Raw genomic sequence first — 12,879 nt, 5'->3', positions numbered from 1 at the left:
AAGTACTATTTAAACATAGAAACACACCCAAAATCAACCATAAAGTCAACTTTTTGGGTGTGTTTATAAATGGGTTTTGAGTGTATATAATGATGGGTTTTGGGTGTGTTTATATGTTTAAATAGTGCTTGGGTTTTTTTATAATTTCAACCCCTATTTTGAGTGTTTTAGTGAAACTCCCTTTTATTTTTCTTATTGAAGACAAATTAGCTTTTTTTTTCTGAATTTAAATTGAAGTGGTAAAAAACATGAGACATTAAAATTAAAAAAAATGTAACAACAACACAAACACATTTCTATGAAAAAATTGGAAATAAAAATGGGGAGGAAAAAAAAGCAGTCCATTTGATTTTGAACTATCGGCAATTCCCGAAAAGGACCGAAACTGATGACTAATTTCGAGCGGGGCCCACAGTTTTAAAGCCACGTGGCAGGGGTACATGATTTACACACAAAAAGGGAAGCACGACTCGTGGTGGTCCATTAAATAAATATAAATGAAAAGAGTAAGAATTTTCACAAGAACTCGTCAGCCACTCAGCTCTCGGGGCGGTGTGCTTCTTCCGCCTTGCGATTCTTTGCTCACAATTAACGTTTCTTCTTCTTCTTTCAACTCTCTCTCTCTCTCTCTCTCTCTCTCTCTCTCTCACTCAGTGTGTGCAGTTTCCTTCTGATTTCGCTTAAAGCTTTTTTCTTTTTTTGCTGTAGTTTTACCCAAAGGATTTTGTTGCTCTACACTTTCAGATCTTTAATCTTTTCCTCCACTCCCGATTGTGTTTGTTATTCAGCACAATAAACCAAAAATAGAAAGAAAGAGTTGGCTTTTCGAAATGTGGGTGCTTGGGTAAGGAGAATGTGGTTAGATTGATTGAAGGTTACTCATTTGGATGAAGTTACTTGATTCTTGGTTACTGAGTTTGGAAGCGTGGGTTTTGACTGAATTGCTGTCTACAAAAGCAAAAGAAGAAAAGGAGTGAGTTTTTCGGAGTGTGGAAAATGGGGTTTTGCAGTTGAAGGATTTAAGGTGAGATTTTGATTGAAATGATTAGAGATTTGTGCTTGCTGTTCATTCTAAAGGGTGCCATTTGGATTAGACACACTTGCACGCACAACTGTGGTTGCTGTTTTTTTCATATGTAGAATTAGTGGTATAATCCGATCTGTTTTCTTGTTGCCTTGAAAAATGTGGTACATTCTAAGGAAATTTTAATTTGTACTGCTTGTCTACTTCTTTCTGAAAAACTGGAGAATGCTCTCTCCTCTGGCTAAAGCTTTAGCTTCTTTTTTTTTAAGTTGTCAATGAACAATGTAGGTAATGTCTAGTCTGATTGCTAATATTTGAATTCCTTTATGGATGGTTCAAGCATGACAAATTCTAGTACAAATTGGCACATGGGTTCTGTTTAATGATCTTTTGATCGTAATCTCCAACTCCTATAGGTTTGCAGAAGACTAAAATGGAGGTTGAGAAAAAACGTTCAAAAGGAGGATTTCTAAACTTGTTTGATTGGAATGGAAAATCTCGGAAGAAGCTTTTCTCGAGCAATTCCGAGTCTTCTGGTAGATATCATCTTCTATCTTTCTTTCTTTTTTGGGTATATATCTTGCATATTTATCTGTATGTGCTTCTTAGTTGAGCATTTAGTTTACTTTCACGCCATGTTGAATGTAAAGGATTAAAGCAAGGAAAAGAAAATGTGGAGAGTTTCTCGAAGTCGGGGATCTATAGGGTATGAATCCTCTACCCTCTCATTTTGATCTTTCTCTTGTTTGTTTGTCATGTGATATAAGTATCAAGAATCTGGTTTTATATATATTTGCAGGTAGAGGGCGAGGAGAGAGGAACAACTTCAAGTAATAAAGCAAGTAGTGATTGGCACTATGCTTCATCAGTGACTAGTGATGAGGGATGTCGGAATAGAGCCCCTGGTGTAGTTGCTAGATTAATGGGTCTGGATTCGTTGCCAACTTCAACTGTCCCTGATCATGACAGGAGCAATCGTAATTTGTGGAGCGATTTTTATGCCATGGAGTACATAAATGTGCCAAAGAAGCTGGATAGATTTTCTTGGAATCCTGTAGAATCTAGAGCACAGGGAGTGCAGAACCAACCAATTGAGAGATTTCAAACTGAAGTTTTGCCTCCAAAATCAGCTAAGTCAATTCCAGTTACTCACCACAAGCTTTTGTCACCTATCAAGAGTCCTGGCTTCATCCCAACAAAAAATGCAGCTTATATAATGGAGGCAGCCTCAAAGATCATTGAGGCAAGTCCTCGAGCATCTTCCAAGAGCAAAGGGTCATCTGTAGGGCCTTCTTCAATTCCGTTGAGAATTAGGGATTTGAAAGAGAAGATGGAAGCTGTGCAAAAAGAATCCAGACCTGAAAGACCCAAGGAAGCTGGTGACGTTAAGTATATGAAAGGACTACCTGGTGATAGGATTCAAAATGGGTCAGATAATGTACACTTACCCAAGGCTTCTGTGAACTCAGAAAGACAAAGTTACAGGGATGGAAGGAATAAGGGAAAATCAGTATCACTTGCGGTACAAGCGAAGGTCAATGTTCAAAGAAAGGATGGGTCGAGTAGTTTCATGAATCAGAAGGAACAGAATGAGATGAAACAAAATCAATTTTCTAAGAGCAGGCCAAGTCCACAAAGAGCTGTGCATAAGAAAACTTCCCCTGACAGCACCAAAAGCGTGCTCAAGCAGAACAACCAGAAGCAGAATTGTGTATCTAATAAAGATAAAACGACTTCAAAAAATATGGTTCCTAATCCACCTACTAGAAGAATGCGGTCAACTAATGGCTCTAGTAGGCCAGGTAAGACTGTAAGTAAGGTTCTTGTAAACTCTGAAACTGGATCTGGAAAGGTGGGTTCAATGGGAAATGCTACTGGAAAGGAGTTTTCTTTATCCACAATGAAGAAAGTCTCTGGAAAGTTAAGGTCTGTTGGCCAGGATGTTCACTTAGAAGAAGCCGTTTCTGATAATGCATTTATCAGTGAAGATGAAAGGTCAGTAAAATGTAATGTTTCAATGGATGGGTGCACCAGTTTGGGCGCAGATAATAGGAAACAAGCCATGGATGTTGTTTCGTTTACGTTCACGTCTCCCTGAAAAGGTCCATCTCTGAAGTGCAGTCCTCTGGTCAAGTCATGAGTAGAAACAACAGCTTTTATATTGATTCTTTTGGTAACAACGATCAGCAGCGCTACCCAGAGAATTTCACATTATCTTCACCTGGGTTCAACGTGATTGGTGGTGATGCCCTGAGTGTCCTTTTGGAACAAAAGCTTCAAGAGTTGTCATGTAAAGTCGAGTCGTCTCAGCGTAACCCAACCAGTGAAGAGAGTTCTGCAGCTGCTAGTTCTTCATCTGGCTTGCAAGATATGGCTTCTGATGTGGCTAGTACTGCATCAAGAGGCAAGAAGTTCGAACTCAGTTTGCACAGAGATGAATTTGACTGCATAAACCACTATGGTTGCTTGTTGTCGGTTGATGTGAACCAGCAGTGGAAGGTTTGTTTTACCCTTAATTTTCTTGACTAGTGGTTTTTCACCCTTGGTTTTTCAGGATCGAGTTTATAGGCACTTAAGGTGTTTGATGGTTTTCCTCAACCAGACACAAAATATAATACCTTGACTAGTTGTACTAACAAAATGAAACAAGGACCAAATGCACATTCATACTAAAACTGTTTCTGCTAACAAATTCATCAGCAGATGAATGAATATTTGTGTTGTGGATAGGCCCTACAGGTAATGTAATTAGTTAAACCAGATATGAAACTTTCTGACTGGGTAAAGTTGTAGAAACCAGACTTTATAGACAACTAAAACCATATGTCCGTTCTTAAAACTGTGCTTAACAAGTCAAGGTTCTGTAAAAATTCAAATGCCAATACAGCAGAGTGAGGATTTTAGACACAATGTAGAGAAGTTAAGCAATCAGCAGTAGTCTGTATTTGATCCATTTTTTGGACAAGATTCACATTTTATTAATATTTGAAATTTTCGATGCAATATTTCACTTTGGTTCCATTATTATTATCAATTTTGTATATGCCTTTCAGGAAAAGAAACCTGTTTTTATGATTCTGAGTTACATCATGAAGCTATTTAATCAGCATGCTTGTCAAATTCTCTTAAACAATTTCAGGGATCAGAAGGGATGGAAGAGTGTAGCAGTAGCAGCATAACCAGTGCAAATGGAAAAGAATTTGATTATCAGAATCTTAGTCCACTTTCAGCCCCCTCGTTTGAGAGTCAAAGCTGCACAGATAACAGAAATAGTGCCAATGGTACAATAACCGTCTTCTTTCCTGTTTATTCCTTTTCCAGTACATACGTTCATAACAATGTCAGTCCCAAAATATTTTGCAAGAACATAAACTTTACACCAGATTGGGGATGTCTATGCTAGTTGAGATTTTGTAAATCAGCGAACAGCCTATAATGTTATCAGATAAGAAAAGCGTAGTGCAACCTCTTGTATGAGTCAAACCACCCCCTCCTCCTTTGACATCCTTTGTACCGAAAAGAGAAAAAAGAAACCTCTTTTATGAGTCAGGCATTATGTTATAATGAAACACATACGTGCTCTTGTGAAAGAAAAATGACTGAACATGTATACTCTACTCTCCATTTACAGGCAGTGACAGTGAGAGATGTTCATTGGCTCAAGCTCAAGATCAAATGGATTTATTCTCTTCATATGAAACCCTACCAGCATATAGTGTTTCAGAGTTGTTTGACTCAGCCTCTTCTGCTTCCACAGGGGATGTGAGTGGAAAGAATATGACTAGAATTTTGGGTTCCCATTATCTTAATCGAACAAACAATTGGGAACTGGAATATGTGAGATACATCCTTAGCAATGTAGATTTAGAGATGGAAGATTTTGCGCTGGGTGATGCTCAGACTGTCATTACCCCAAGTCTTTTTTATCATTTGGGGGATCAAGAAGAGTATCCGAAGCTCCAGCGGAAGATTGTATTTGACTGTGTAAATGAAAGCCTGCAGTTCAGATGCAAGCAATTTTTTGTCGGAAGCCACAAAGCATGGGATAAATGGGCAGCATTGTCTCAGAGGAATGGATGGTTAGCTGAGGAATTGTACAAAGATATTCTGGGTTGGAAAAGTATGGCAGAATTGAATGTGGATGAGCTTGTGGACAAGGACATGAGCACCCAGCGTGGGAGATGGCTTGACTTCGACATTGAAACATTTGAGGAGGGTCTAGAGATTGAGATGGAGATACTAAATTCTTTGGTTGATGAGTTGGTGTCTGATTTTTAGCACTTTTAGTCCCTCTTAAGTTGGCCCTTGTATTTATAACCCACTGCAATGTATTTTATCCAGTTGAGTTCTTTATCTGGTGAAACTTGTATGCTTTTCCTTATCTAATTTACCTTCAACATTTTCATCTAGCTGAGAATTTTCTCAACATAGAATTTACTGCCAGTAAGACAATTTTTCACTTCTAGTTTGATAGTGTGTTACTACAGTAATTCAGGCCACTGCAAACTGCAATATGTACGATTTAACTGCAATAAAAGCTCAATGTGTTTTCCAGGAAGAAAGCTGTGTAAAGTTATTGCACGAAAGATTTTAAGCTCAACCGCTCAGATACCAATCAAGTCTCTAGAGAAACAAGATTTTTGGCCTTGTGTGAAATTTGATTAAGGCCTTGTTAGGGAGAAAGATTGGATAATATTATTTTGCTATCTTCGGTAAATAACGTTATGACACGCGTGATAACACATCACGTGTCATAATAATACTGACTGAGAATAGCAAACGCAACTAAGCTTTTCTCCTTGTCAGTGCCTTTGTCCAATTGATGAACCACGTGATTAATGGAACCAGTCTGACATCTAGCCGGCCCAGTGCTGCTAAAAGTTGAAATTATAGTTACTATAAATTCCCCAACTGATATATTCAACCATACCTAAGAGTCTAGCCTTCTAAAACAATTTTGACTTATAGACCAAATGAGGGCTTAAATTATTGTGATGTAAAAGCAGTCCAAGACCTAGAGTAGTGGGGAACAAATGGGGCAAAATGAATAAAATTCTTCCATTTCTTACGTAACCACAAACAGAAGAAGCAGAGCTATGTAAGTAAACCAGTAGGAGTTTCAAGTTTCAACCATTGAAAACGAACCGTTCTGCTCTTCACGAGCATTTCTTCCCTCCCTTGAGGGGGACAAGGTTCTCTGTATAATGAGTGCATTGTTCCACACACACACACACACACAAAACCTTCATCATCTTGAAGACTTTATCTCTCTACTTCACCACTTCCAAGTGCTGAGCACCTCTTCATTCATACCATCATATTAAACTAAGCTCAACTTTAAAGTGTATGTAGCCCCACATATTAAACTAAATTTATATTCTATCCCTCTTTGACGTTCTATTTCCTTCATTTGGAAGTTGAATATAAATGAACTATTAAGATTATTTTTGCTAGTTATTGTTTATATTCATATAAAAAGGAGAGATTATATGTAAGAGGCTTATACTTCAAGTAGTTAAAAACATTATCTTTGCATCCGAGGTCCTGTGATTGAATATCTTCAACCTCAATATCGCTCACATAAAAAAAAGAGAAATTATGTCCTAATATTAACAAACCAAGTACCAAATGAGAGATGGCAACCATGACCATATTAACATGTTAACGTAGCTTTCCTTTCCTAGCCTACACGAAAGTCAACTTCACAATCTCCTCCTAGCAATTAGCCTTTCCTGCTGTAAATAGGATTGTATTCGTGTCTATATTATTTCCTACTTTAAGTAGGTATTCTGTACTAGTATAAATAGGGACTTTGTGTAATCTGTTAAATACAAGGAAATATATTTTTTACATGGTATCAGCCTAACCTAGGGTTTTCTCCCTCTCCCTTATTCGATCCTCTTCCCTCTCCCTTATTCGATCCTCTTCTCCTTTAGGTCTACCTCATGGCTTCGTCTGAATCTATCATCTCCCTCCCAAGCCCTAACTCTTCATTTTATCAAGCTTACAGACTCTAACTATCTTCTTTGGCTTCGCCAACTCAAACCTTTTTTAGTCGGTCATGACCTCTGGAAATTTATCGATGACACTCATAAACAACCTTCTGCCCACACATCTACCTCTACCACCGAAACCACCACCACCACTCTTACCCAACCCAATCCCGCCCATGCTCAGTGGTACCAACAAGACCAACTCATTGTTAGCTACATCACCAGTACACTCTCTGAGCCTATTCTCTTTCTCATTGTCGTTGCACCTCTACCTAGGATCTCGGGAGTATCTCCAACGCCACTTCTCTCAATCCAAGATGGCCAGTGAATCTGCTCTTCGTTTTCAACTCGGGATTTGCAAAAGGCTCTCAACCCATTGATGCTTACCTTCGTCATGCTAAGTCCCTTGCCGATTCACTGGCCGCCATCAATGAACTGTCTCTCCAAAAGAACTTGTCACTGTGCTTCGGGGTTTAGGACCCGATTACAAAATGCTCGTCACCGCAATTCTCAATTTTCCTCCGCTTCTTGACTTTGCTGATCTTCGTGCTTGTTTGTTAGCTTTTGACGACAGGCTCCTCGCATCTCTTCTCGCTCAAAACATAGCGCTCATGGCCACCAAATCCTCTCTCACACCACCGGTCATATTTCCTTCCCTTCTAACCGTGGTGGTGGCTCTTCCAACAACAGAGCGGTGACCGTGGTGGTTGGCGCGATCGTGGCCGTGGTGGCTAGCGCAACTTCTCATCTTCCTGGAGCAACCGTGGAATGGCTTCCAGCAGCCCCAATGGCCTACTCAACCGTGGCCTCATTCTTCTCCACGTTCTGGATCTCAAAGTCACCGGCCTTTCTTTCACCTCCTTGGGCCCAATCGCCACTTCTAGCCAACATCTGTTCACCCAACTCATCTCCTGGTGTCTTGGGACCCGTTTGGTGCACCACCTTGCAATACCAATCAACATACTACTTCAACATGTCCTCATCGCTACAATGGCCTAGAATCTTTTCCATCCTTTGCTGGGGCTCAATTTATGCAGCCACCGACTCTACAGTACTGACACAGAGCCACTCATCACATGACTAGTAGTTCTTCTAATCTCCAAAATCAACAGCCATATCAGGGTAATAATTCTGTATTTCTTGGTAATGGAGATTCTCTCTCTATATCTCATACTGGCTCTCTTCCTCTTCCTTTAGGTTCTCACCAATTTTCTCTTCAAAATGTCTTTTGTCTTGCATCTCTTCGTACTAATCTTCTTTCTGTTGCCCGTTTTACTCATGATAATTTAGTTTTCTTTGTCTTTACTCTTGACTTTTATCAAATCTATGACTTACGCACTGGTTTGTTACTCTTTCAGGGCCCCTCTAAAGATGGTCTTAACCCACTTTCCCTCTCCTCTCACTCATCCACCGTCCCTCGTGCCCTTACCGCCGTGCATTCTCCTGCTTGGCATCGTCTCCTTGGTCATCCATCCCATCCTGTGCTCTCTCATCTAGCACCATTTTTAGGCTTTAAATTTTCAAATGCTTTCTGTAAGGATTGTGCATTTAGCAAATCCACCAAACTGTCATTTCTTAGCAATACAACCTTTGCCCCATCTCCCTTTTATTTAATTCACTCTGATGTATGGATGTCCCCTGTCATATCTATCACTGGTTATCGCTATTATGTCTTGTTTACAAATGATTTTTCTCGTTACTCCTGGATCTATCCTATGCACCGTAAAAATGAGGTCTTTTCTCACTTTCAAACCTTTCTTGCCATGGTTAAAAATCAATTTCACACTACTGTACAAATCCTTCAAAGTGATAATGGCATTGAATATGTTAATAATGCTTTCTATGATCTTTGCAGTCAACTAGGCATCCACCAACGTTTCTCATGTCCCCGCACTCCCCAACAAAATGGCATAGCTGAACGTAAACACAGACATATTGCCACCATGATCCGTACCCTCCTTACCACCCTCACTGCTGTCTATCTCATCAACCTCCTACCCACTCCTAATCTTCAATGAGACACTCCATACAATCGTCTCTTCAAACATCCTCCCTCATACTCTCATATCCGAGTGTTTAGGTGTTCTTGTTTCCCTTACCTTGGACCCTATACTGAAAATAAACTCACCAACCGCACCCTTGAATGTGTTTTCCTTGGATACAGCTCTCACCACAAAGGTTACCATTGTTTACATCCCTCTACGGGTCATGTTTACACGTCCCGTCATGTTTTATTTAACGAAATGCATTTTCCATTTGAGCATTTGCAGGTATCATCTTCTTCTGAGTATGTGGATATTGAATTCCACCCAATTCTGCCCTCCTCCACACCTGTGCCCATATCAATTACTCCTGCCGCAGACTCACCTCGAAATCACAACCTCACGGCACCTCCTAGTGCTCACCTTTCCAGCCGCTGCCTCAATCTATGACACTGCCGCAACCCCAGTCCACTCACCGTCACTTCTTCGACTTTGTCCCACCCTTGCTCCAAACTTATTCCAGACACCCTCTCATCCAGCTATCTCTGTTTGTGCCTACCTTGGTTCCAGACTCTGAACTCCCGTGTTCCAGCTCGACCTCTCTAGTTCTAGCACTTGAACCCAACAGTTCCGACAACTCCGAGCCCCATGGTTCCAGAACTCAACCCTCAAGTTCCAGCAGCTCCGACCTCTTTAGTTCCAGAGCTCAACCCAACAGTCCAGCCCGAGCCCCATGGTTACAGCTTGAACCCCAAGTTTCAGACTCCACAATCTTCATCCATGTTCCCGCATGCGCACTAGCCTTCGGATGGCATTCACAAGCCCAAGCTTCATACGATGGCATCAAATATCCATTCCCATGCCTTATTAACTGTTGTTGAGCATACTGAACCTACTTGTTTTTCACAGGCCACTAAGCATACTGAATGTCGTGACGCTATGATTGAAGAGATCAATGCACTCCTCAATAATCATACATGGACTTTGGTTCCTTCCTTTCCGTCTCAGAACTTGGTTAGTTGCAAGTGGGTTTTTCGGATCAAGTGTCACTCTGATGACTCCATTGAACGCTACAAAGCTCGTCTAGTTGCCAAGGGTATCAATGTCCGGGCATAGACTATGCTGAAACCTTCAGTCCTGTTGTCAAGCTTGCCACCATTCGCATTGTTCTCTGCCTTGCAGTTTCTTGTGGTTGGTCCCTTCGTCAACTTGACATCAAAAATGTATTTCTTCATGGGTTTCTTCAAGAAGATGTCTACATGGCTCAACCCCTTGGTTTTATTGATCCCACTCGTCCTTCTTATGTTTGCAAGCTTCACAAAGCACTCTATGGCCTAAAACAAGCACCTCGTGCTTGGTTCCATCGCATCAGTACTTTCCTTCTCTCGGTGGGCTTTACATGGAGCCAAGTTGACACTTCATTATTTATTTTTCAACATGAGTCTCATACCATATTTCTCATTCTATATGTCGACGACATTGTGGTTACTGGCAATGATTCCACTCACCTCCAGCAATTCATCTCTCTTTTGGGTGATCACTTTGACATCAAAGACCTTGGTCCACTCAGCTATTTCTTGGGTTTACATGTTATTCATAAAGATGGTACTCTCCACATCAATCAACTCAAATATACACATGATCTTTTACGGAAAGCCAATCTTCTCAACTCCAAACCCGCATCTACTCCATTGGCTGCCAAGGTTCTCCTCTCTGTCTCTGATGGTGCTCTCATCTCCAACCTAACAGTATCGCGAGCTTGTTGGCGGTTTACATTATCTCACTCTTACTCGACATATCTTTTGCCGTCATTGTTGTCGCCAAACGGATACTTAGGTACATCAAGGGCACTATTGATCTAGGCCTCCTTCACTCCTCAAATGCCGCTCGCCTCTCGCCTACTCGATGCAAATTGGGTGCCCGATTCTAGTCGCTCGACCACTGGATATGTGATTACTCTTGGAACTAACCTCATCTTATGGTATTCCAAGAAACAACCCACAGATCTTGTGCTCTAGTACATAGTCCAAATATCGTGCACTCTCTCATGCTTGGCCGAAACCAATTGGCTATGCTCTCTTCTTCATGAATTGGGTGTGAGTCATCAATTCCCGGTCCAACTCTTTTGTGACAATCTCAGCACCACATACATGGTTGCCAATCCAGTTTTCCATGCCCGCACACATCATATTGAGTTAGACTATCACTTTGTCCGTGAAAAGGTGGCTCTTGGAAGTCATCAAGTTTGCTTTATTCCTTCTGTCGACCAACCTGCGAACCTGTTCACCAAAGCTCTTCACAAACCACGCCATCAGCTTATGTCTTTCAAACTTGTGCATCATGTGACGCCTTGATTTGCGAGGGTGTTAACGCAGCTTTCCTTTCCTAGCCTACACGGAAGTTAACTTCACAATCTCCTCCTAGCAATTAGCCTTTCCTGCTGTAAATAGGATTGTATTCATGTCTATATTATTTCCTACCTTAAGTAGGTATTCTGTACTAGTATAAATAGGGACTTTGTGTAATCTGTTAAATACAAGGAAATATATTTTTACATAACATGTTGTATTTTCCTGCTTGCTTCTTAGCAGCTCAGTATTTACAGTCGAGATCCATGTAGAAAAGTTCTTACTGAGTTTAGAATTCTTACCAAATGAGAGTGATTCATAAAAGTATCACAAAAATCCAAACATCACAGTTTTCCTTATACAGACTCTCGATGGAAGCAGCCATTTTGGTAATCATGTGTCACCAAGTGGGCCTTTTGTGCGACTTTTGCTTCTGTACAAGTTTGGATCAGAACAAAAGAGCTTTGCTTCATTGAAGGACCGCCTAACTAACATAACACTACAGAGCCTACAAAAAAACAAAAGCCATTACTGTGGATTTTTTGACAAGAAAATTCATAGAAGCCAGAAGATTGCATTTGTATATAAACTATAACCCCATATTATTTAAAGCATAGGGTTCTTTCTTGAATGATGAATTCATGGGGGTTCAATTAATGTTCATTGACTAAGAAGCTTTGTGGATGGGGGAAGAAGAAAACAGATTTATGAACAGTGACCCAAGAAATATTCACATTTGTGCCCAATAAACAAAAAAAACACATCATGTGCTGGTGTGGCAAAATGCACATGCTGATGCTCAATTGCTTGTCTATTTTAGATTGGTTCTCGTAACATCTCAACCAGTCTAATCTAATCACACACCCTTTCAGCTTGGTGGTTAAAACTTAAAACTTCAGTGGGCAAGCAATGACATCTTGTTCTTGACACTGGGTTCTTATGTAATCTAATGTGGGCTCATCACCAAAGCAATATTTCCCATACCAAATAAGTATGGCCACTAATCTCTCTCTCTCTCTCTCTCAAAACCAATATTCTTATTTCTTGGGTAGAGAGAAATCTGAAAAGAGACCTCCATCCACAAGGTTTACAGATTACAAGATTAATTAGTATGTTATCTTTATTCTGATTAAACTATAGTTTAATTAGACAAATTGCTGTTATAATGATTAATTATTAATTGGAAGGGAGGCCACAGATGCAGAACCTCGGCCTTGGGACAGCTGCCCAAAAGTTAGGATCCTATGAAGAAAGAGAGAGAGAGAGAGAGAGAGCTATGACATTGTGCCTTCAATCACCATCCATGCCTTGCATTTAGAATTTTCAGATTATATTATTTACTTGGGTACAAATCTTTATATGTTTTCTTTATTCTCATTTATCAGAAAATAGAGATGCATTCAACTACATGTACAAAAGGAGATGGAGAACAACAATAATAATAGTAAAAAGAAGTTGAATGCTATGCAGCCGTCCGATGGGACAATAAAGAAGTCTCAGTGAGCATTGATCTCGATGACATTGGACGGCCA

At 40.3% G+C, this 12,879-nt stretch overlaps 1 protein-coding gene across 1 annotated transcript; it reads left to right on the top strand.

The window, feature by feature from the left end:
* The first annotated feature begins 480 nt into the window (after nt 1-480).
* LOC103343987 (uncharacterized) lies at nt 481-5,433 on the top strand. Its single transcript, XM_008247613.2, is given in 7 exon segments — nt 481-1,024; nt 1,441-1,560; nt 1,675-1,730; nt 1,824-3,117; nt 3,120-3,523; nt 4,164-4,305; nt 4,656-5,433. Coding segments are annotated over 6 exon segments (2,646 nt in total). The 5' UTR covers nt 481-1,024; nt 1,441-1,457; the 3' UTR covers nt 5,303-5,433.
* Nucleotides 5,434-12,879: the final 7,446 nt, after the last annotated feature.

The sequence above is a fragment of the Prunus mume genome, linkage group LG1 (genome assembly GCF_029339155.1).
Source record: "Prunus mume cultivar Tortuosa linkage group LG1, ASM2933915v1, whole genome shotgun sequence".
NCBI classification, from domain to species: domain Eukaryota; kingdom Viridiplantae; phylum Streptophyta; class Magnoliopsida; order Rosales; family Rosaceae; genus Prunus; species Prunus mume.
Note: the sequence above shows the minus strand (reverse complement) of the source record. Positions and strands in the feature narration are given on the sequence as shown.